Source organism: Corvus cornix, chromosome 7 (genome assembly GCF_000738735.6).
Source record: "Corvus cornix cornix isolate S_Up_H32 chromosome 7, ASM73873v5, whole genome shotgun sequence".
Lineage (NCBI taxonomy): Eukaryota > Metazoa > Chordata > Aves > Passeriformes > Corvidae > Corvus > Corvus cornix.
Genome location: NC_046337.1, coordinates 7,762,281 through 7,789,206, shown reverse-complemented (window position 1 = coordinate 7,789,206; position 26,926 = coordinate 7,762,281). Strand labels below are relative to the sequence as shown.

Genomic DNA, 26,926 nt, shown 5'->3' with positions numbered 1-26,926 from the left:
AGAAACAGAAAAACTATGAAAAAAATTAATATTATATACTCAATTCAGGAAAACAAAACCTGATAAAATAATGTCTCAAGTACAGTAAGAAACATCATATATATTGCCTTTCTTTTCTGAAAGAGAAGTGTTTCCTTGGTTATACTAAAATGAAGACATAATATGGATAGAATAAAGATTTTCCTCAGAACATATAATGAACCTTTTGATCCTACTGTCACAAGACATCTTGAGGCAACCAGTAATTGGACTCAGCAAAGCTTTGACAGCACATTTATGGTGAAAGCATAACTTTGAGTAACATGTCAGAAGTCCTCCTGATTTTAATAGTAATGTTCTAATAACCTCAGGATCACAATGAAACAGTATTTCCCAGAAACAGAGGAATTTGCCTATTTTGGATTTCTGGTAGATCAGATCACTACATGCCTAGCTTTGTGCTCTCTATAATTTTATTTTTTTTTTAAGTTGGCATGTACTTTGCACACACCTTTGAGATATTTGTCTTATGGAAAGGCCAAAGCACCAAAGAACATGCAATCCATCTCTGGAAGAGCTTATCCTTCTGTCCCATCTGTGAAGGGAGGCAGGACACCCACTTCACTGTCAGCATCCTCCACCCCGCTGGGGATAAACACATCAAGTCTGATATGGGGCACAAGGGCAGAGCCCACCTCCTATCCTTCTCAGAATTTTCATTATTTGTATTGGGGCACCCATGACATGATTTTTAAGTGACTCCATTAACCCATATAGACAATATATTACATCCTACACACATATCTTATAAAACCATGTATAACCACTTTTTAGATAAAATGCTTTTTTAAAAATGACTATTATAGCATTAACTGCAAGACAATAATCGTGCTTTGAGTGTTTAGAACTAAGGTTTCACTGAAGGTCTTGATTTGGACTAAACCCCACAACATTCAAGTCCTAGGTATCCTGACAGAAGTTACAAAAGCTTTTGTAGGGCTCTGACTTAGAAATGGCTTCTTACACCTTATTAGATAATCACCAGACTTTCAGACGAAATGCTGTCTCAAAAGTCCTTCAACAGTCTGTCCACACACAGCTGAAGTACTAATTTAAAACCTGCAAAGCAGCACTATCAGGCATGTGTTACACCTTCCATCACAAAGGGCCTGTTCTCAACAAGGGAAGCTGCACAGCTACAGAAAACTGAGGAGCACATTCAGAAAACCAAGCTGTGCAACCTGTCACATTTCTAACTATGCTCAGACCGATGTAATTCATAAATCTAGAATTATTTACTGGTATTTTTCCTTGCACACCCTGCTGTTCTCCCTCCTAACCCCAACTGCCTAAGCAATCGTGTCTTTCTCACTAGTGCTCCTGAGATCAATCCCTTTTGCTCTTCATCGAAATTTAGGCTGCAAGGCTTTTATGAAAGGTCTGTTTCTGCAGGTGTACCATAAAGGTGATGCCCATTACAGGTCCTGTAAAAATAAGTGTGTTAGTTAATAACTGAATTTTCTTACACTTGATACTTCTTTTTGTTACTTATATTCCCTAAATTTATCCTGCAGGAAGAAAAGAAAGAGATTGTCCGTTTTTGCAAATACCTGATTATTCAGGTGCCTACTGCTTTGGATTCAACCATGTCACTGGTGTTAATAGAATTATGTGTGCATTCAGACCATCCATTTATTAGTTTAATAAGGAGGAGCTCCTTCTTTGTTCTCATATCATTAGGAAACATTACATCTACTTCCTCCTGCTTTGTGTGATCGGGAGAAGTAAGAAAATCAATAAAAATAATTTTTTATAATCTTAATTACCATCATTTTTTCTCCACCTATGCACAAGGTCCTACAACACCAACACACGAATGGGATGTCTGATCTGAGCAGAGAGGTTCCAAAATCTCTACAGTGCAGGGCCACATGCAGCAAACAAGAGTTCCTGAATTAAAACTTTACCGCAACACTGATATTTCACTTTAGCCACTTAATCACTTTGTTTCCTTCTGACAGAAAATACTATTACCTCTCCAGCAAAATAATATTTACAGATTCCCATTGCAAAGAGTAAAGCTAAAAAACAAATAACCTCTGGGAGAATCACCTACTGTGAAACTCATCACTGATGCTGTATCTGAACAAGATACTCACCTAAGGGTTTTCCCACTTATCCCTGACACACTAAATATGATGGAGTGGGGCTGTCAGTGCAGTGGTTTTTTTAGACAAGTCTGGAACACATCTTACTGTGCTTTGAGGAACAGAATCCAGCTCCTCATAGAGTCACGCAAGCATTAAGAGCTGACCTTCCTCATCTCTGTGACCTGTGTGCTCTAACACAGTTCTTACCCTATAGCCCTGGAAAAACAAGGATCTCCACCTGCCGCATTTTGGGCACACATGAAAGAAATGGGACAGACTTCCCATAGATAAAACCTAACAAAAGGCAAAGCTACGGAAGCAGATTTATGCTCAGCCTCTATGGGGAATTATAAGGTAGAACTGGGTTGTGAGCTGTTACACCTGCCTGCAGAGGCACATGGCAGCACAAAGGAGCACATGGCAGCACACAGAGGCTCGTCTCCACCGGAGCCTGGGGGGAGGAGGTGTCACACGGCAGAGCCCTACGGAGAGGAGCCTGCCGGGAGCTGACAGAGGAGTGAACAGCAGCGAGCACCCCACAAAAGGACATTGAGAAAGTGTTGCTGAGTGGCAGCACGGGATAGGTCACATAGTGAAGATTGCCATACAAGGAAATACTGTGCCTTAGAAAAGAGTACAAAACCAGCTCATTCCTTCGAATAAACGATTCAGATTCCCTGGCGGTCCGGGTCCATCATTCAGTCACTGACAAGCCTCCAGGAGCTGTGACACAAGTTTACAGGAAGAAAAGAAATGGGACTCTATGTTTTGGCAGAAACACAGCATCTTAGTCATTTCCAAAAACGTAAGAAGTCATTATCCACGAAAATATGCTTTTCTTCTCAGTTCGTAAGGTGAAGTCACAGTTTCTATGTACACAACCTAAATTACTAACTCCTGTGCTGTTGGAGAAAAGCAATCCCTGCCCACAGTATTTCAAGTGCATGGTGGAAAACAGGACCTTTCCTTGAATTTTTCACTTCTTCGTACAGCTTTGTAATTTAAAAATGAGACTGACTTGTTTAGGGTCAGTGTTAGACAACGTGGAAACTGTAGAGGAAGAATATTTCAGTCTAAGTTTATTGCTACAAAAAATAATTAACCCTTGAAAGTCATGGAATATGTTGCTATGAAACCAAGGTGAGAGAGGCATGACAAACATATCCCCTCACATCTACTAACACAGTTGTAAAATAAAAGAAACCCTAGTTTCAAATATTTTATCCTCAGGTTTCAAATTTGCACTCTTTTCAAATAGTTTGTCTGGATACACAGTTATCTAAAACTGCTCTGAATTTGTGATCCCTCCCCGACTACAGAGAAAGTGGGTTGCCTCCTATTACCTCCCTGTGGGCAAGCGGCATTTTCTGCAGAGCAATTCCCTTGAAATTACTTCACAGAGACTTTTAAAGATTTACTATATTTCCAGGCAATAGTGCTTGCCCTGGCAGCTGCAGCAGGGAGCAGGGCACAGGCAGCGAGCATTCTGACCTGGCTTTACAAATTCCTTGGTTTGTTTAAGCAGCTCTGCCTCACTGGGTGCTGATTGGCACATGAACATTTAGTTTTTCAGGAAAACACCCTTTCTTGAGTAACACACAGGGTTTCCAGAGTCCTTTCACTTTTATTGATTTCTCCAGCTTCAGCACATTTCTTTATGTTTTACCTAAAATTCATCATTCACTGATAAGGCAGCACATTAGGGCAGGGGAAAATATGGAGCTTCAGTAATAAAGCTGCTGAACTTCATTTATTACAGCAACTCCAATTCCCTCAACATTTCTGCCATTGGTTAGAGCACGAACACTTCTTTTTACACTAAGTGCTAAATACTGGCATTTAGACACTGACAGACAGGTGTACATGAAAAAAAAAGGTGATTGAAAAGATTTTGTCAGCAAAATGGAACTGCAGGTCTATAGATAGTGCTGTAAGATATTATTATTCAAAAATGCCATTAATTTGTTTTTTGTATTGACTTGATTTTTTTTTTTGCTTTTAGCTTTTTGGGGAACTGCTTATTTAAAAATGTCATGCAAAGAAGAAATTACTATGTATTGAGGCTAGGGCAAGAGGTGGCTCCCTTCCAGTAACATGCATTTAATCTTTATAGAGCTTCATTCAACAGAAACAGGAGTGGGTGAGTACATTCTTTATAAAAGCATCATTATAATCAGCACTTTTCAAGAAATTCAAGTCAAAAATGCCCATCAATTACCATGCACTTCAAAAAAATAACTTTCTACTAAAATGTTAGTTTAAAGTAACCTTATTAAATAAAAATCAGTTTCATGCAGTGTTGGGCACATGTTTAAAAAAAAAAACACACAGTGTTCAGTACCTAAAACCCAAAACCTAACACACAACTGCCATTAGATTATTGAGTATCCCTCTTCTTTGCATTGAATCATGAAAAAAACAGCACAGACAAAAATCTGTTTTGTTGAACCTACTGTAATTGAGAATATTTGGGCTTTATCAGATAAGTTATGCAGCACCAATCTTTAATCCCAGTCCATGAAAGTCATCCACCCTGACTGATTTACTGCAAGGCTTCAGAATCAACTCCTTGGCACCTCTGAGCTACCAGGAGATGAAATGAGCAAAGGCCATTAAACAAAAGCTCTCCTCTTCATTCAAATCAATTAAATAGCCATCACAACAAGTTTAGCACTCAACTGTAAATGTTAGTCTAGACATACCACAAACATTTCTGGATTACTCTTGGTAATCAATTAAGCCCAATTAAAACAGATGAGCAATGTTGGCAAATCCTGGAGGATTTAATATACATACTATGCAAATTGAATCAGCAGATTTTTTTATTTTTAATTAAACTTTATTCTTTATTGCTACCCAGGAGTTTTGGGTGAAATCATTTTATTGTTTTGCAGAAACATTTTGCAAGCCTGGAATGTGCTTCTCTCAGGGTTTGGTACTGCAAGGCAGTCATCACCATAATATGCAAGATGTATAGAGATAAATCACCGTAACAACACTCATGATGGATTTCCCAGGCTAATCAATATTCCTGGTGAGGAGGAACGTCCTGCAACAATAAAAGCACAGGAAAGGGAGCAAAGAAAGCTGAATTCACTTAGCAGAAACACTCCCTTCCCATGATGCTATGAAAAATCAGAGAAGACAGACCAGAAAAGATGTCAAGAAATCATTTATTCTCCTCTCTCAAATTTCTTCTCCCCGATCTCCTCCTCCTGCAACTTCCCCTGCTCTGCTAAGAACCAGCTGTATCTAAACCACTCCTGGAAGATGCTCATCTCATCATCTTATTTCTCTCCCTTTAACAATACTTTGTTCCATATCACAGAACAATCCTGGACCAGAAAAACTGGAGTCCTGCATGGTGAAATGAAACTTCCCCAGGAGTGCACCTGATGCATTTCAGCAGCAGCAACCCTTCCTTCTAAGGGACCAGACAGCAGCTGGGCTGACATAAAACATCCCTGTTAGCACACAGGGTGGGAGCTGGCCTTCAGCACCAGCTGATTCCTTTTGAAAATCCTCTTCTGCGGGTTCACACTACTCATTGACACAGACACAGCCTGAAGCAACAATATCTCGCCGTCACCACCCTGGAAAGAGGGAGTTTAGAATTCTCTTCAGCTACTGCTTTCATTTCTTCAGTGCTATGCCTTAATCTCCTTATGTCAAACCAGAGATAGTGGTTGTGTTTTCAATGATAAAGCACAATGATAAAGAAAATGTTACGGAGATGATGCAGATCTTCACAGAGAGAAGAAAAGACTCCTGCTCAAAGAAGCAGCTCCTTTTGCACTGATACAAAGGGAGGAGCTGCAGCCTACTATTAGGTAATGGCTTCCTAATCCATATAAACTATCTCACAGAAGAACTTTTTTTATGAAAATATGCCTTGTAACACCCAGGTTCTCTTTAAAGACCAGGAATTATAGTAGCATATGGCCCTCAGTGAAGAACCAAACAGATTTATATCACACTCCAATCTTCATTTAAGAGAAATTTTTAGTTTACACATACAGATAAAAAAGCTGGCTCCAAGCTCAGGTATGACAGCTGATTTTATGGAAGAAAAAAGTTATTTTTGTTTAGGTTATAGATCCAATATACCCATAACCACAGATAGCAATCTTGGTTTCTGACACCAAAAAAAAATTAATTAAGCTTTATCAAACATAGTTTTTGTAGGCAGACAGAGGTCTAGATGAAATTAATTCATATATAACATGTATACTCATACATCATGTGTATATTCATAAACCAGCCTCAATGCAGCTTGTTCCTATTTTAAATAAAAGCATTTTAATCCATTCTCCAGTTGTGTTGAATCACAATAAAAGCAAGAAAATCACAGACCAAATATATATGTATTTATTTATACATCCTGTTAGTACAATTGATATATCATAATCAAATACCAAGCCAGAAATCTATAGTTAGGGCTGACAGCTCATCTGTTTCAGCACAACACACGCCACTGAAATGGTCTTTTTCCATTTCACAGCTGCTTTAAAGTAAGACAGAATGTCATCCTCTCAGTTTCTTCCCTTTGTCATTTCACATCACAGCTCTAATTTTATTTAAACATCCTCCTCTGCTGCGATTACATCTCTCAATTTGTTGCAATACAAATTAGAAAGACACGTGCCAGCTCTCACCACTATCAGCAGTTTTCTCCCATTGCCTTGATTAATTGCCCATTTTAACAGATGAAACAACAGAACTTACAGTTTTGAGAGTGTCTTTTGTTTGCATTATGGGAGGAAATCGAAGTCCCCACAGAGACTTGCTCTTTTGCCATTATCATAATTACATGTTTTCAGACTAAACTATCATATCAGCACATTCACAGTGCTGCGGTGAAGGGTGTCAGGATTTTCAGCATCAGCTTTGCAGTCAAGTTAGAGCCTGACTTCAGCCAGCAAGAGAAAATGTGAAACTCAACACACAAACATATGAAGAAATTTCCCTAAATGTAGAAAGTACATGTACTGGATAATATTAAATTGGAGAAAAAATTTCACAAAAAGAAACAGAATCCATAAACGGAGTCGAATGTGTCAGGTAAAGACACAACATCCAATACTAAAACTGAATATTACACTCTAACCATAACCATAACCCTCTTTCTGGCAGATACTCTGGGTGATGCATTTGCCAGCATCACCGTCCCTCAGGCCAAGAGCAAAAAAAACACAACTTCTGGGGACTTGTGGCAAAGCTGAGCTGCAAATCTTACATTGTGTGTGAACAAGAATAAATATGAAAAGTATCATTTCATCCTTACTGATCTTGCTCAGTTCTGAGATCTACGAAGCAGAGTTTGAATGAAATTTGTATTCCTCCACCCTCAAATAACCCCTGTGGTTCACACAGGGAGATTTCACCCTTACAGTGGATTTGCCAGATGCCTGGGCAGCGCTAAGTGTCGCACATCAGGGAGAAGCCACACAGATTAATATTAATAAGCTACTTTTGAGGAAAAGAAATAATTAGGTCTCTTTGGTAAACTGATTCATCTTCTTTCCCTTTGTGCTGATCTTCTACACTTACATGTCTCTTTAAAGAGTAAATTGCCAACTGCTTTTAGTTCCCAGATGAACCTGTTGCATCTGCATCACCTTCCATGTGAGTGATTTCTACCAACAGCTCATCCTTGTTTTCCTCAAAGCCATTCAGACTCCCTCAAGTGTTGTTTCCTGTTTGCAATCAGATTGAAGCACAGAATCCAGGGGCAACTTATCTGGTTCCTGATGCTTGTTGTTTTCGGCTCGCAACAAGAAGATTAAGGCAAGGCACAAGGAACACAGCTCTCTTGTCTATCTCAACTTCAGTCAGGTAAAACTCGATCTGAGCTTAACCTTGAAATTGATAAATCAAGGGAACAGATATTCAGCTGTCAGCTAAAGGTAAGCAGGGAAAGAAAGAGACTGCCAGGAGGTAGAGTAGATATCTAAGAGCTACATGTGAGAAGACTTAAACTATCAATATGTCGCAGTTTAATTTCAACTACGCACAATACCCGTATTTACAAGATTTCATGACAATATGTCAGTCAACGTCAAAGCATTCACAGAGAAAGAGGGAACAGGAGAGAAATTCAGGAAAAAAAAAATTCAACACTAAAGAATCTCTACTTTCAACAACATCTCACATTTTCTTTAAAGTGTTATAATTAATTGGAGTGTAGACTCTTCAAAGCATAAATGCATAACTCCCATTAGCACTAATGGAAGTCAGACACACTCATCAAAGGGAGAATATACTTCTACCTTTACAAAGGTAATCAGTGTGCCACAAAGCTGTATTTTTCTGAAGTTATCACTTGCATGCTATGCAAGCTGAATACAAAGGTTTGCATTAATTTAAATTCAGATTAAGCACTTAAAAAATATTTCTCCCTCACTGGAAAAACAGAATGCAGGAAACCAGTTTGCTATTATGTTAAAAAAATACATCACAAAATGTAGTAAAAATAATCACCCTTATAATTAAAGGTTGTCATGGTAAAATGCTTAAAAATTCCATTATTGAAAGAACGTTTCACTGCTGTTCTGGTAAAGATATAATCAGGTGATTCCTCTCTATGGTCCTTTCTTTAGCACCCTCCCAAAGAATCACCATGATTTTGTCCACCAGCAAACTGTTCTGGTATATCTAGGTTATCTGTCTGGGGACAGATTTTTTAGCAGGGACTGTTGCAACAGGACAAGAGGTACTGTTTTGAAACTAAAAGATGGTCAATTTAGATGAGAAGTAAGGAAGAAGTTTTTTACAATGAGGGTGGCAAAGCACCAGAACAGGCTGTCCTGAGAGGCAGTGGCTGAGCCATCCCTGCAAACATTCAAGGTCAGGGTGGATGGGGCTTGAACAACCTGATCTTGTTCAAGATGTCCCTGCTGATTGAAGGGGGTTGCTCTAAATGACTTTTAAAGGTCTCTACCAGCCCAAACTATTCTATGATTCTGTGGACATGCAATTAATCATGTCTCAATGAAGATGGTGAACTGATGGCATTTTAAAAAAACCAAACAACTTATTTACTTTTTTTCATTTATTCAGTAAATTCTCCGACAAAGCATTAAGCTTTATCCTTTCTTGAGAAGTGAGGAAGAGAAAGGTCAACATCAGCTCTGAGGGAAGGCACTGAGGGAGATCTTACAGATGCCTATCTCTCTTTTCTGATACTATTTGCTCATTAAGATTAACCTTCAAAAAGATCAGAGCCCAGTTCTTATTCCAGCACAAGCATCAACACTGTTAAAAAAAAAAAAAAAAAAAGAACAAAACAAAACATAACAAAAACCTTCCTTGAAAAGGCATGTAACAAACCATCTTTTCCTGCCACATCAAACAGATTTCCCTGTGCTTAGCACTGAGCACTCAGTAGTACTGTCAAAGTCAGTTGCTGTTAGCAGCTTCTCCATATCAGTTTCCTTATTTGCTAGAAAAAAAAATGCTCTTCCTGACCTCAGAGCTCTTCACACTTGTCTAAACATCAAGTCACAAGCAAGGAACTCCCTAAATTCCCTCATATCTAAGAAAGAACAAACGCTATTTGGAAAAATCTTATGTTTAAATCAGTATATGTAAGAGCATCATGGTCAGTTGTAGGTGCTGAAAATTAAGTCCTCCTGAAAAATCAAGATTTATACAAGTATTTCTTTTATCTATTCCACAAATAAAACATTATAAACTGTTACTCAGCAGAGGCACCACATTTACTAGAAATAACAAAAACTCCCAAGAATTTCTGAATATTTAATTAAAATCAATATCCATATATTTTGATTTGATTTAAGCTCAAATATTCTTTTTTGAATCTCTGTAATAATGAAATATATTTTTAAAGTATGACACTGTAGCGAAGTTCAGACCTAAAGGAATGAGTAGCTACAGATATATCAATGTACTCAGTTCAAGTTACTGAATAAAGTTGCTTGAGAAGTTTTGCTCTGAAGGTTTCTATGGCTATTAAACAAAACCAGGAAGCAGAGTAAAGCAGATACTAAGTCAATCTTCACCCTTACTAGGAACTAAAATAATCTTCATCCAACACATTACCACTGTAGGGAATTTGGAAATTTCGTGGTTTTCACCAAAGGGACTGGACTGCCTTCAGCATGGTGTTCAGGAATTCTCACAAACCAGCCCGGAGCCAGGCTGTCCGTAACGCTGCTTCCTCACTCTCAGCTCTGCAAAGTCCTATTCTCAGATAAAAACAAACCATACTGCAAATGTCATTTTAATTTCCTGAGAGCCTGGCCTTACCCAATGCAGAAAACCACCAAGCAAACAGAAAAAATGAATGCGATGTTTTGACTACGCAGACTTGTTCAGTTCCATATGGAGGAAGAAAATGAAAACTACTACTACTACTACTACTATTAACTCAAAGTATATTTTAATCCAGAGGGAGGCAATCAGTGGCTGTGTATTGCAATACTCAGAACAGACACATCCTATACTCAAAAACTGTTTGGTTAAAGTTAATTTATTAAGTTTATTTTGAAGATGGTAGTGAGACAGAAAGCATTTAGTCCTGAAAGACATATTGTCTTTCTCTACTTCCATATACAACATATCAAACAATGATAATGGCAATGGCAGTACCTGAAGTAAAAAATTTTTTATCTTCACTATCAGCTCTTTCTCAATACTCTTTGCCCTGACTTTAGCTAAGTAGGTAAAAATATAATTTAGCATTATAACTTCTACTGGAATAATACAGCAGAACTGTGGCTATTATTCCATTATAGTAACATGCGTGAGCTAATCAAGGTCTTCAGAGAGAAGTTTAGAGGCCAAATAACAATTTATCACAGAAAGAGCTCAGAAAATAGCTGGGAAAGAGAGCAGAGTATTTAAGCAGAGAGGAACATTTATGTAACATTTTATATGACCATTTTAAATTGCTAAAAAAAGAAAGGCCTAACTTGCTGGAACAGTGAGTCCTTGCCTCTTGGAGGACAAGGTACAACACTGGGTATGAAAATGGAAAAAAAGATAAAAATTCCTAACTTACATAAATTTCATTACATGTACAGTTACCCAGAAAGCAAAGAATTAGCATCTACCTTTGAAGCATCTCATAACAGGAGCCCATTTCCATATCTCTGTACATCTGGAATCCGTCAAGAATCAGTGGAAATGCTGCAGATTATAATATTAACTCTGCAGTAGATTTCCATGAATGGAACATGACATCATAGTTTGGGAAATTTATAACGTGGTTTGGAGTTGTAATTGATAATATGGCTTAGAGCCTCCTTCTCTAAATTGCCAATAGAGAGGAATAAATATTGGATAGTGCAAGCATTTTTATTCCAAACTGGAATAAACAGAAAGCCTTATACTATTTTTTTAGTTAAAATATTCCTCAGAATTTCAAATAGAATATACTGAAATACTTGTTTTTAAATGTTAAACTGTTCACTCCAGTAACACAATACATCATTTTTGCATTAATAAACTAGTGTGGCCAAGTAATATAAAACACATTAAAATAATGTCAAAATGAAATTATGCTGCTAAAGATAAGATTTCAATATCCAAAATTAAAAATCACATTGTCCAAAATGTGAGGAAGCTGAAGCAAACTATCTAGACCTTTTTCACAAAGTTTATACAGAAAACATTCCTTCACGCAAAACTTGCATGTGAAAACTAAAAAGAAAAAGCATCAGAAAACGTTTCTAAGAAAAATATCTTCAGCCAAACATACCTGTCACTCTGAATCTCACTGCTTAGTGACCTCTACAGATGATCTGTCTCAGCTGAGATCCCAATAACAAATACACAATTATCTGAATCATCAGTACAGAATTAACAGATCCAATTTGGCAGATAAGACTCCAGGCCTGAGAAGAAATGAAGCTGCCTTTTTGTCCTAGAGACAGCTGCTCTAGGATGGGGTCAAAAACTAACTTTTGAAATTAGCCAAAAAATAACTCTTGAAATTAGTCAAACTAATTCTCATGTAATGCCTGTCCTGCAATAAAACACATTATCTTACCTGCTTCATGTATTGCTATTGCTCACAGTGACAAACCAAAAGTCCAGAGCTTTCACAGCCACATTTTTAAAGTACTTCTAATTTTTACTTTCAAAGTGCAACTCACAGATTTGTAGGAAACTTTAGGCTTCCAAGTAGTTTTGGCTGAACTTAAAAATCAATATTCTACATGCAGAAGAAATTTAGTCAGTCCTACGCCTAAAGGAGGCTGCAAGTGCAGAAAGCACATTCTGCATTTCCCTTCAAGGCACTTGGAAAATAACATGGTCTGCATTCATCAAGGAAGTCTCAACTATGGATACCCTTCTCAAAACTAAAGACGTGCTTTATCCCTGAGGAGAAAAATATCATGGAAATCATAGGCAAAAACTGGGTTAAAGTTGAATGGCTCTTAGCATGGGAGGCTGATATCTAAATTCTATCAAAAATCTGATTGATTCTCCCAGTTCCCTGTTGAGTAAATGTATTTTTACAAAGTTCCCAGAGTTTAATTTATCTCACCAAAGAGGCTCTGAGTTTGTACCGCAGTATTAATGGGTCAAAGCCAATCTATATTTACAGATTTGGAAAAACAATACATGGCTGCTCTAATGATTTCTAGCTACAAGTTTCTCACACAAATTGCCTATAAACTTTGTCAGATTGGAGAAACAAGCAAATATCAAGTTGCCTCTGGTTCCTCTCAACTCTACTGTGCCACACAGACAGTATGGGGGACACATTTGATTTGTACAGTAGTAAATTAAAAACATAATTAAATCAAATTGTCAAAAATGTAATAATTTAAAGTTTATAGCACTGTTGTTGTCACTGCACTTCACACATCCCTAAATAAAGGCACAGCTACAACTGTAAAGCAAAACATTTGGCAAGAGAAAGTGGCCAGCAGGTCACACCACCAGGTTCTCCTTGGGCAGTGTTTCAGCAGGAGTGGCTTCAGTGCAGTTTTGGGGCTCGACACGTGAGACCACCTCAGGGTGCCTTTAGCACCAGCCTTGTGTCCTGCTCACCACTAGGGCCAGTCCTTGTCGCTCAAAGGTCACTGATTTCTGATTAAGTGGAAATTCTTGCCACTTGTGTATGTCCTCCCACAAACTATTGGGAGTTAAGGAATGAAAAGATGTCCTTAATGGAAAACACACCTGTCCTGTGGCACTGATGATGATCTAACTCAGGCCTTGTGCTCTCCATTGGGCTGTCCCTTCATTTCCCTCTCCTGGTCCTGCTTCTGCTTTCTCTGTACCCAGTTGTTTCCATTTTTTCTCATTATGTTTTTGTTTTTACTTGTTTTATGCTTTCACTGTAGATTTCTTCCTCCAGCGCTTTTCTCCCTACAGTCCTGGTGCACCTAAAATGAACAGATCCAAACTGCAACAAGATGAAATTTGGATAAAAACCATCCAACTCTGGTGCCATCTCCTCCTGATCAGCACAAACACTTAATGGAAGAATTTAACAGAACTGATGCACTGAATAGACCTCGCAAGAATCCCAAGTACATGAGCTCAGTATATGTAGACAGATATATCCACTTCTCAAATATATTAAAACCTAAAACCTAAACCTACTAAAGTCCTTTTGCATCACACTGAAAGAGATAATAGCCAAAATTGTTCAAATGCCAACCACATTTTCATATGAAGAATAACCCTGTCCTGGGCAAAACACACCAGGAAAATGGATGATTGAGTGGAAAATATGAGTCAGTCTCTTTGAAATCTGCCACTTGCAGGAAAAGAAAAAATCAGAGAATACACAATTAATTAAAGAGAGAAGCCAAAAAAGGGTTAAAAGTGAAATAAACTTATTATGAAATATGAAGTATGTCTCTAAATACATATATGTTTAAAAATGCAACTTGTAAGGATCCATTATGCAAAAATTTGAGCTAGACAGAGTGGTATAGAAAGCATTGGTTTTACTGCCTCTTAATCCAAGAAAAAAATGAGTGGACAACAAAATGTAAGGATTAGAAACGTAAAACTTTGGCTTTTAAAGATACCGACTTTAGGCACTGCACAGCTTACTTATCTGCCACAAAACACAACAGAGTGTTTGTTAAAGTGTCTAGAAAGAAAACTGAAGAAAATTCAAGGATTTGGTTTAGGCAAATGGAAACAAGGCAGAATCAGCCAATTGTGGTGATGCTGCTGCTGCACACAGCTACGACTCCAGGTTTATTCCCCTCCTGCACAACACTCCTTTGAAGAAAATCCAATTGCTGATGAACAAATTACAGCAGACTTAAATGAGCCTGTAAGAAGGACCATGAAACCAACTGCAGCTATAAACAGCAGCTTCCAAAGGAAAAGTTAACAGGCCAGTACAAATCCATCCCATGGGGAAAGCACTGCAGCTCCACCTGGGCAATGGGAACCCTTTGCGCTGAGGAGCAGTGACGACAAATGAGGAAAAGAGAACAAGGAGGCACAGGGTGAAAATAACACTCTTCACGCTTACGTGAGCCGGCTGATGCAGGAACAGATACATCCCTGAAGTCTTTATGTGTAACAGAAAACAATGTGGAAGTCTGGAGGGAACTCACAAATCTGCTGCGTGGAGCACCCACCGTCTGCTACCATTCCAAAACGCTTTATCCACTGCTCAGCTTTGCTCATGCAACAAAAATATTTGCCTTAGGGGGTTGCATCCTAGGAGTAATGATATAGCACATTCATTTTAGACTTGTTGATCACATTAAGGAGTGCTGGCTTAGTCAGAACTGCATTACTGAGAAAAGGCCTCCCTGGTCCACCACCATTGCTATGGTAACTCTGGGAATATTTAAACTTACGCCTGCACTACACTCAGGAGACTTTTGCTTCAACAAACAGGGAGAACTAAGATTTATTTAGTATCTGGTCCACTTTCCCAGGGGTTCACACACGCAAGTGCTGTACTTAACCTTTCAACATTAGGTTACTATCCAGAAATAACGATTAGAAAATGTAAATCATTCTGCTAACCTCTTTCAAAAGACACCTTATGCAACAGATACACTCTCCCTGTGTAAATGTTTTCTAAATATATTGATGTTTTTGTTAAATTCTTAATGCTTTGGGCTGTGCAATAAGTAAAAAATCAATAGGGACATAAATTTTAAGAAGGATTGCAATAATTAGCTGTGGTTTTGGCTATTGGTGGTAAAAGGTAGTTTGACCTCCGACTAGGTGGAATACTCAATTTCATTTTTTCCTGACTTATATCCCAATCTCTGGATTTTGTCCCATACCCAAAGATTTCAACTAGCATGGAATCAGGCTACACCTCAATAAATACAACTAGGAGTAAGTTGTTACAAGAAGTACGGATTCTTAAGGAAAATAGATTTCAATTACTCTGTGGAAGAAATATAACACGCCTAGTAAAAAACAAAAACAAAATGTCAGAAAAAACATGCCCAGGAAAAAAATTTTTGTGATCAATAATGGTGATGCTTGAGAAAAGACAACAGCCTCAGGACACTGCAGAGGTCACGACTAACACAATGTTGTCCTGGTGTACAAAGAATAATGTTGGAGGAAAGGAGAAGTCATTTGCAGAATACAATGGTGACACAAGTTAATGGCCCTGAATACACAGCACTGTTTAATGCTTGTTCACTATCATTAACAGTGGCACCAGTATCGATGCAGCAACAGGGATTAACATCGTTGATCTGAGCAGAAATCACCCAAGATCTACTTCTAACCAAGCAAGAAATGTGGCACCTTGGAGACATAAATAACACAAGAGCAGAAAGAAGCACAGTCTGTGGTCAGGCAGGGGACATCAGGTACTCCTACAGCCACTCTAGGTAACGTTGTTTAAAGACTAGACCAGAGCCAAGAGGAAAAATTACTGAGGGAAAACCCCTATTGCGGTACAACTGGTGGAAGAAAGAATTTTAATGAGGACAAAACACCAAACGAACCACCAAAAACTAAAACTAAAGAGAAAATAAAAATTCTTCCTAAACCAAGACTGTCCATTGCTTGAGAAGCCACAGCTCCTGGATGGAAGGACACCACAATGCACGTTATACGTGGTACAGCAGTGGTACCTCCACAACCTTTCCCTGAATGACCAATTACCCATCCACAGCTGGCTCACAGAGAATCTTCAACATCAGCACAAATACAGCCCCAAACTCCTCCAGTCAGTTCCCTAGTGAGAGAACTGAATCATTCAATCTGTTTCACAACAACATGGTTTAAATTCTTTTAAGAAGTTATTTTACTAAATCAGTGGAATGGTATCAATCAAGCCTTTTATTCCCCTTTTCAGCAGTTTCTGAGAGAAGCATCAGCCAACCTGGAGACGCTCTATGTATCTTTTCAAATTCTCTGGGCCTTTCCCAAAACTTTGTCTTCAGACTTGGCAAAACCTGGGTTTGTATTTCACACCACTTGCTGGAGCTTTAGGAAAGTAGAGTTTTAGCTGAAAGCCTTCAAAGATTGGAGTGCTACCTTAGGATTTTTTGACTCGCTCTTCCACAGGCTGCTTTTCCATGCACAGAGAACCACAGTCCAACCCCCCTCTGCTGCCTTTCAGAAACAAACTCTTCACAGAGAACCACAGGCAACAAAATAACTCCCTGGCCTGGCTTCCAGCTCCAGGCTCTGCACAGAGAGATTGCAACAAAAAATGAAAGCTCTGTGCAGAGCTGGCACGAATAACCCTGAACACACCCCTCTTCACTTCTGCCCAAGTCCCTGACAGAGCATTAATGCATCACATCACAGCAAATACGTGAGCACCAAACACAGCCCCTGCTACACCAAAAATGCACTTGCACACAGTGGCTGCATTCCAGCCTGGCCCCTTCAGACTCTGATCTCTTTTAAGGGACTGGAAACAAAATAATATAGGACTTCACTCTTAATACCCATCATTAATTGCAAGAGTAATACCAACATCTACAGATAAGTAATTCTAATAGAGGGATTTCTTTGTTCCTTAAACCCAACAAGTTTCTGGAGCAGAGCCTCGTCTTTTATTGCTCAGCAATGGATTGATTTCTTGCACTTGACCCATATCCATTGATGAACATCACAACACGCTCAGCTCTGTGAAAACAAGTCCGTGTTTATCTCATGCACAGGAAAAGATTCCTTTAAGAAGTGCCAAATGTTTTAAACCATATTTTCCTGCATGAAGTTTGCATATGTGCTACTGTGGAATCTGTGTGCTGTGCTTCCCAAACCACTTCCATTTTTATCATAAAAAATTTTAAAGCAATTTCAACCATCTTCATGCCAGGTTTCCCAGGCCCACTTTTTATTTTATTTTTCAGGATAGACAAGAGGCAACAGAGACCCAAGGGAAGCACCAGCTTCAGCAAAGGCCACTGTCCACACATTTCACTCCCCAGGGGACAAAGGCAGGGTACAGCATGAGAAACGTGGCAGGGACAACAGCAAATTAAACCATGGGCAGACACCCTTTCAGTTGCTCTTTAAGGAAAGCAAACATGTTATGAGAAGCTGAAGTAATACTTCTTCAGCCAGGTAGTATCTTTCCATGCTAACTGTAATACACAGTCTACAAAATATGACAGTGAAAATGCCTCAATATTACAATTTTTCCTTTTTTTTTTTTTTTTAAGAGAGACCATACTAAACAAAATAAATGTTTGCAAAATAAATGTGAAGAGAGCAGAGGGATTTCCTCCCTAAACCAGTCCCATGGTTTCCCTGATGTTCAAAAGGGGTGTCATCACCTATACTCTTTTCTCCTCACTGCCTGAAAATAAAGATGCCCACATCGGAAACAGCAATTACTCAGCAAATGAAAGCTTCTGCTGAGGCTAATACAGGAAATTTGGAAACAACATTAAAAAAACCCAAAAATAAAACAAGTAAATAAGTTAATACAAGGTCTTGAGTTAAAAAAAAAAAAACCAGAGTGAAAATATTTCTGACTTAGATGGGAGTGGTTTATTATCATCTCCAAAGAAACACACTGAAACTGTAAAAGACGAAGAAACAAAAAAATGTTGGAAAATCTTTGCCTTGCAAACATATGTACATGAAAAATTACTTCCTTTGAAAATTACATCTGAACAGGGTGTGCCTGATGAGATTGCTGGCACAACCTTGGATTTTATGGCGGACAAAGTGATAAACCTAATTCCAAAAACAGGGGTTTACATTAAGAGAAAGAGGTGCAAACATATGCTTCCTCCAGAAAGCTCTCATTGAAATGCTGCATTCATATTCAGGCTGGTTGGTTAAAGAAAGGGAGCTGTGTTTGCTTCCCTCCCTGAAGTGTCACTGCAAGCCCTTTATCCTGTGCTGGCACACACACACAAAACCACACGTGCTCAGGTGATTTGCTGAGCTTTAGCATGAGACAGGATTCCAGGGCCCTGCCTGCTGCAGGCCATCATTCAGACTGCAGCTCCTTCTGCAACACTGTTTACTAAAATATACAAAAAATATTGTCATTGTGCTGACAATATACCCACCTGACAGAGCACCAACAAGGAGTCAGAACACTCTATCTTATACAGGAAAGATTGGTAAAGAATGTCCAAACAGAAAAAAATACAACCAACTCACATATTCACAGAGGAATAAACACGAATGTTCTGAATTTTATTGTCATAAACAGCTAAAGTCCCTGAAACAAGTACAGACTTCAGTAACAGAATGCAAATCTTTTGAGTCCTCAGTATTTCCCACAGGGCAACATACATATTTCTAAGTAACTTGAGAGAAATTGGGAAAATATCCTGAAAAAAAGCCTCAGTCTTGCCCCAGGATCCAGCTGGAGACTCCTGATACTGGCAGGCAAGCAAGGATTCACACACCCTGGTTTATGGCCAACTAACAGAGTGACAGAACCCCTGGTGTCACTCACACAGCGAGTCAGAGCCCTGCCCTAACACACCCTGTCCCATGACCTGGCATTAAACGCACTGTCCTGGCACCAGCAGAAATGGACCCCAAGCACACTGTGCCCATGGAATGCTGGGCCAGACCTGAAGCAAAGATTCCTCTCTGTTGCAAAATGGTTCCACTCCATGACAGAAGCAATCTGAGATTCCTTAAGTCCCTTAACATGGTTTTTTTTCACAAGGGAAAGCACAGGGGAAGTTTAACCCATGTTTTCTTAAATTTAATTCCTCTGGATATTTTAACTTACGCTGTAGTTTTGGGCTTAGACTTAAGTAAACCAAGCTGCTTTGCCATCTAATGGAAAACTCTTACCAGCACAATGAGCTGTCAAGTTCAACTACTTTCATTATTCACTGGCAGCATTTTAAATTCTTACTTCCTATTAGAAAACCTGAAGATCAATAGTGCTAAAGGAAGATGCACTCTCATTTAACGTCTCCAAAACTATGCCAGACAACTGGAAGGCCTTCTGAAATTAAACACTTTCCCAGCTAACAGGGATTGGACTGATGAATGGTTGTGTGTACTCTCCACCGTGCCCTTTTACAGCCAAAGTGATCAGATTTGTAACTGACAAATCTTAGTAAACTACTAAGTTATTTTCAACAAAATTATTGGCTATCATCCCCATTTTCTTACTCTTTAATTTGTAAATACTTTCAAAAAAAGAAAAAAATCCAAGTCAGGTTTGAAAAAACCTAAATATTGCTTTTGAAATAAATCAAAATAGAAAAGGAGAAAAAAAAGAAAGGAGGAAGAAATCTGAATGATATCTGCACAGGTACATCTTCACAAATTATAAAAAATGGGAATATATTTTGTCACTTCTAAAACTAGTTCATAGTGTTTCTTTTATTTTCTTCAGCAACAGCTGATTATCTCAGATAAAGACGAGCATTTCCTCTCCAACTTTAGACATTTGCATAATTATTAACTTTGGTGGCAAGCACATAAAATTGTGGACTCAGTTTCAAGCAGAAAAGGAAATGGACTGTAAAAACTTCTGCATTTAAAGGCTTCTCTTATTAAAGAGCAGTCTAGAAATAGCTACATGGGGATGGATTTTGTAGTGAAGGAGCTTTCAAACAAGGAAGAAATAATGTGCTTGGAAGATAATGTCAGAAAAATTCAAATATCAGTAGGGAAAGTTTCATTAAAGGGCAGCAGTTAAATACCAGGCCTTACCTAAGGACACAGTGGTTCATCTACCACTTGAAAACCTTAAATCTTTCTTTTTGTTTTTCTAGAAAACATGCTCCAGATCCCAAAGAAACTGCTTACAGCAGGAACCACTTTTTCGATCTCTTTTCCTGCCCCTTCCCAGGAGGCAAAGATGATAAAACTTTCAGATAGATACAAATTATCCTATTCCAAGAGGAGCAAAAAGTAGTAAGTAGCTATTTATTTTCTGCTAAAATCATCCTGTGCAGAGTTCACTTACCCTGCCAATATCCAAAGAAAGTGCCAAATGCTCCCCTCCATCTCCACAGAAATGAGTCTGAATATGAAGTTACATATTTCACTCTCCATGCATATAATGCCATCACTGCAATGCCACAGCATCAGGAAAGAAAGTCTTAAAAAATAAAAATAGGAGCAGGAAGCAGAAATGCTACTTTGCAGGACTATTCCTTGGGGTTTTTTATTACCCAAGATACTGATTTCATTAACTATACTGGCTCTTTTCAAAGAAAATGTAAAAAACCCCAAAACCTATACATACGTTTTTCATGTTTATCAAAAATACTAAACAATTCATAGATCCTTAATTACCCCCACTTTTTCTTTAATTCTCGTACACACACATACTCTAATAAGCGAAATGTCTTTTTTTCAACCCCTTTTTTTTGTACTATTGGACTTCATTGTTTCTTTGGCAAATGAATACGAGAAAACACCTAACTGCAAGCTTAGAAATGTTCACACTGACTCAGAAAACCATCACTGCAGAAAGACTGGATATTAGTACAAATGTACTGTTAATAAAACACAGGGCCTATCTTCATTAAATAGCATTTCTAATATTATTCTCAAGAGATGGAAAAGTTTGTAACTGCACAATCTCATAGCTTTTAGACTGGATTGTTAAAACAATTTTTTGCATGATAATAAAACAAATCATATTTTTTGCAAGATACTATAAATTATAATAAAATTATATTCCACTTTTGATGAGCTTTTTAAGATGGATTTTGAAGACCACAGAAGAAACCTGTATCCAAGCAAGGGCTTAGCATCAAATTCTACATTTCTTTTTACCACATCTGGAAAACTCATAAAAGAACTTTGCTTTTATTACAGGCTGTAGAACAGAGGTAAAAATTACAATAAACTACATGTTTTATAGCATCAACAATATCCACAGCCTTTTAGTTTTATTGTCCTGGGTTTTGAAATTAGTACTATTTTTATGCCCAGAATATTATGCACATGTTATGAAAAACTACTAGAGTTCTTAGGAGAATAATCTCATGGATTTTTTAAGTAACAAGAGCAATAGATGGAACCAGCACAAAGATCTTCTTCCACTACGTACTTACGTGCTTTTAGTGACCACTTTCGTTTACAATACTGGGTCTGTGGTAACTTTATTTGACAATTAGGACCAGTGTTTTTCAGATAGGGTGGGGTCAAAGGCAGCTGTTTTGTGAATTTAACAGAGAATAGCAAATTTAAAAACTGCTTTAGGATTTAATTAGCAAATAGTCTTAACAGGAAAACAGTCTTCTGCCGAACACAAGAAACTGCTCCTCTTGGCAAAAGATCTGTTCCAGCTTTACCCAGTATCAGATTTTTTTGCACAGAAACCAGTCTAAAGAAGAAATTAAGGGCAACTCAGCAGAAAGATGTCATTGGAGTAGCTGGGGAAGGGGAGTGGCAGGGAACTAAACTGAGTGTCCCTTGTCTTAGCCCTAAACTACTAGAGAACAAACAACACCAGAGCAGGTGCAGGAAAAAAATATTAACCATACTTTTCTCTTTTTTATGCTTTTGCCTTTAAATGCACTTATCTTTGTTACACCCCTTTCATTCTTCAGAGTTTATCATAAAGCAACAGTTCAATCACACAGGTCCCTACTAAAGAAAAGCAGTTCTAGTTATACTTGAATGCCCAAGTTGATATAATTGAAATAATTGCATTATTTCCCATGCAGAGTCATTCTGAATTTACATACACAGCCACCAGACTGCCAAACTCCTGCCTTGCACAGAGCACTCCTTAACAATGCCCAGTTTTGCACGAATCCTGTTGTCATTCCTTTGATTCTGTCACCTGCAGTAACACCAAGATGACCACGATGACACAAACCAGGCAGTTGCTACTGCGTTACGTGTGCATTTCTTACAAACAGCAAGAAAGTGAACAAGGCACAGCATCAAGAGAAAAGGAAGTCAATGAGTTGAGAAAACGAGTTTGAATTTGTTTTCTTTTTCACATTAAAACTGCTTAATTTTGGAGGAATCTGCATGCCATGTACAAATCATTTAATGAATTAGAACACTCAATACAATTTGTAGACATCAGAAAATAACTATGAGCTGTACAAGTATATTGAAATACTCAAAAATCTTTTCTGTATGTGAAGAGAACCAGTTCTCAAATCCCAAAGTTCAGCTATTAATAGAATTGATCTTCTTGTGAATCCATAAACAAGATCCAGTTCTCAAAAACAATTCTTCATCAGTGCTTCCAACTGAGTCAGGAACATGAACAGATCATTTTCCTGGGTTTCTACTAGACAGAGCTTTAAAATTAGAAAGCCACTTCAAAAATTAATGAAAGAGATGTGATTCAGAGCAACAAGGAAAACTGGGACACTGGCCAATTTCAAGAGGGTTTGAAATTTTAACTGCTTTTTGTCAGTGACTGGATGATATCATTCAATACTTAGACTTTTTACCTAGTTTCAAATTATGTTAGATCTTATAAACTTACCATTAATCCATTTGGCTTCTGGATTATGAACTATGAACTCTTTTCTGAAGAGATCTTCCAAGGATAATCTGTTTTCTGATGAATTTGCGAGTTCATCTAAAACAAACACAACAAGATCATTTTAGATACTTACTAAAAGCAATATACTCAGTGTTGCTGGCAAAACAATGGAATTATAGAACCAGGAGTCCTGTTGAAATTGGTAACAATACCTTGCTCTTATTTTTATTTCACAAGAAAAAGTATCATTTTTGTTCAGTAAAGCTTCAGGAAACAAAAAATTGGTACCTTTTGGACAGAACAACTGCAGGATGTAGTGCTTGGATATTTATTATATTGGGACTGTAGTGGCAAAGTTGTTTCTTACCACAGCCCACACCACAAAATATTAAAACCGATACCAAAATTTCCTGACAGTCAAAGGATGTTGGCCATACTGAGTATCTTAAACTGAGAGAAACTAAGTAAAAAACTCCTGCAAATAAATTTGGAACCAATTTCACTTATTCAACCAAGTAAAATGAAAAAAAAAATTCTACATGCACATTTCATAGCCTGTGCTTTTTTTCTATTCACTAGAACAACAACATAACTTGTCTAAAAGCCTTTTTTCCCAAACATGACAGAACCCAGGAACATTGTGCTTCTGAACATTAACCAGCATTGACTTACAAAACAAAATAAAACAAAATAATTTTCCTGCATCTAAAATCATCTCCACACTGCAGAAGACTAAAAAATAAGCTCTGCTAAATATCCGTGTTCTTGTGCTGTAAGCTAAATAAATAAGCAGCAAAGATTCAATAGCAAACTGCTGCACTAACAGGGGTAGGGTTGAACCATTACTATTAAAGCAAAGTTTTAGTGTCAAAAGACAAACCCACAAAGTTTCCAAGGAATAATCACTGGCAGCAGCTTGCACTTCACCTGACTGCTTTAGGCTGTTTAGAACAGCAGCTGCCAAAAGCTGTGCTGTTTGTTGCCTGTGCCCTTGCAAAAAGATTCACCTGTGCACCTCCCACACAACGAGTCCAATGCCCAGCCAGGTTTCTAAAATGATTTTCTATTATTGGGCAGGTTACCATAAATTACTGCATTATTTCTCTACTCTATGAGCTTTTCCTTCCAATGTGTCAGACATCTACCTTCTCCATGAGAGGAACTTTGTGTTAGGCAGATTTTGTCCTTACTGATATTAAAGAGCACTCTGATGACAGACACATAAAAAAAGAGGTTCTGGCATCACAGCAGCCAAGCAGAAATCTTGTGATCTTTGTGTTAACCCACTATGTTACCAGGACACTTCTAACAAAGAAACCTGCTTTGTGAAGGTCATATCCTGTAATACATTTCGGATGAAAATGTGACCCTTCAAAGAGAATAAAGTCAATCAATAGTTTTGTTACTGGTCTTTATTAAGCCAAATTTCTTAATAAGAGGGCCAGCTGAAAGCTTACTGGAATCAACAGCAATATGATATTTTTGCCTTTAAATGGCAGCACTGCTGGCTGCAGTCACTTCAGCTGGTATTAATAAGGTACATCCTTGGTGTACTGAAGAGAATCTCCCTTTTAATGCACATCATGAATTTACAATAGACACAAGGCCATCACAGCTGCTCACACCACAGCTCTGCTGCATTTTGCACGTTCCTCCCTCCCAGGTCGCAGCAAGGCCTCAGGAAGCACTCACCCACTGTAATCAACTCTTCTTGCACTTCATGTCTTATAAGGCTAAGCACGCACAGTTGTCCAAATCCTCTCTCACAAGACAAACATTCTAATCCTTAAATAAGTTTTTGCCCTCTTCCTACCTTCCAGGGATCAAAATAGCCTGTTTGGGTTGTTTTTTTTTTTTTTTTTTTTTTATTCATCTGCCAGTCCAGCATGGGACACAATATTCCACTTGCAGTCTTACTGGAGCTTTACAGCAGAGCAACATTATCTCTCTTGATTTATACCTAATCCCTCTGTTTATACATCGTGGGACCTTGTTAGCTCTTGCTCCTGCCACACACTGTGTTTTTATCTTCAGAGTAAGCACATGTTGTTATGTGTGCTCTATTCAGCTCCACAACTACATTCTTGTGTCTTCAAAACACTGCTTCTGACTTAACATTATCAAATCCTGGGCTCTTCACATGCCCATTATCCCCTTTCTCCATAACCTTGTTGACAACCTACCCACGACAACCTGTTTTCCATTTCCTGTTTGGATTCAACACACCCTGGTCCTGATGCTGTTTATTCCAAAGGGGTTTCCCTTCTAACCTTACCTGAGTCTGTTTATACTTATTGTGATGTAACCCTTCATTTCCTGCCAGTCTGCCAACTAGCAATCAAGTTCCCACAAGCTGTTATGTTGCCAAAGATTGCCTTACCTATGACAGATTTTTTTCCAACTGCTTAAATAAAAATCACTAAAACCAATACATCAGCTGAGTACAGAGAGGCTATCAGAGAAGAAAGCAACACCAGCTCTGCTTTCTGTCTTCTATCACATCCCTGGCAAGAAATCTTGATATATATTGGATTTTAAGTTTTCAAATTACTGTTAGCATTTCTAAACTGAAAAAAATGGCATCTTCAAGCAACTTTACTAGATGTTTGAAAAGTAACTTTTTTTTTTTACCAAAAGAGAGCCCTGTTTGTAACCCTTAACTCTACCCTTCCACTCTGTCAAGATCTCAGATGCCCAGTTGATCTATAACAAGATGAATTACGTATCATGGGAACCCTCAGAACACTCTACTGGGTTAATCTTTATGGAGCAGAAGCACAAATTAGTTGTACTTCTCTATGTTTATACTCACAGACAGGGGAGAACAGGAGGGGTGGCCCTGTGTGTCAGCGACCAGCTGGAATGCACAGAGCTGCACCAGAGGATGGATGAGGAGCTGACCTTACATGTCAGGATTAAAGGGAGGGCAGGGACAGGTGACATTATAGTGGGGGGCTGTTACAGGCCACCCAGTCAGGAAGACAGGGGGGAGTGTCCTCACACCCACAAGCTCTGGTCCTTGTGGGTGACTTCAACCACCCCAACACCTCATGGGGTGACAGCACCGCTGGGGATAACCAACCCAGAAGGTTCCTGGGATGCATTGTTGGTAACTTCCTTCTCCAAGTGATAAGGACATGGACCTGTTGGAGCAGGTCCAGAGGAGGCCAAAAAGATGCTCAGGGCTGGAGCATCTCTGCTATGGAGACAGGGAGAGATCTGAGACTGTTCAGCCTGGAGACGAGAAGGCTCCAGTGACACCTTAGGGGGCTCCAAGAAAGCTGGAGAGGGACTTTTTAAAAGGGTGTGGAGTGACAGGACAAGGGAGAATGGCTTGAGACTGACAGAGGGCAGGTTTAGATTAGGTGTTAGGAAGAAATTCTTCCCTGTGAGGGTGGTGAGGCCTTGGCACAGGGTGCCCAGAGAAGCTGTGGCTGCCCCATCCCTGGAAGTGTTCAGAACCAGGCTGGACATGGCTTGGAGCCACCTGAGATAGTGGAAGGTCTCCCTGCCCATTGCAGGGAGGTTGGAATGAGGTGATCATTAACGTCCCTTCCAACCCAAACTTTGATTCTAGGATGTACTTGTTTTATTTTAAAGACTTCCTTTTGCTACTTTGTATTTTTTACATTACAAAACAGCCTACTTTTTCATTTCCATTGTAAATTTTATTGAACTATTCTTGAAGGAATGTTATTTCCAATGTCCTCACACTATCTGTCACAGATTTCTGTATTTTGGTCTGAAATTATATGTATTTATGTATAGCAAATGACACAGATTACAGAAGATATAAACAAAATCAAATGTTAAAAACTAAATTACTACTTCTTAACTGTACATCCAACTAAAAACAGTTCAAATACTGGCATGTAGTAATTCAAAATGACAAACTTGTTTGTGCTTACTAAACTAGAAGACTGCAGAAGTAGAAATTAATGGCCTTGCTACTTTTCACGAGCTTATG

The 26,926-nt window shown here is 38.5% G+C and overlaps 1 protein-coding gene across 3 annotated transcripts in view; it reads right to left on the bottom strand.

The window, feature by feature from the left end:
* The window catches only part of DPP10 (dipeptidyl peptidase like 10), a 453,359-nt gene that overhangs the window by 170,098 nt on the left and 256,335 nt on the right, over nt 1-26,926 (bottom strand). For all 3 annotated transcript variants that reach the window (XM_039555127.1, XM_039555126.1, XM_039555128.1), the window contains exon 3: nt 22,960-23,055. In XM_039555127.1, the coding sequence (XP_039411061.1) occupies nt 22,960-23,055 (96 nt within the window). The remainder of the gene's footprint in view (nt 1-22,959; nt 23,056-26,926) is intronic.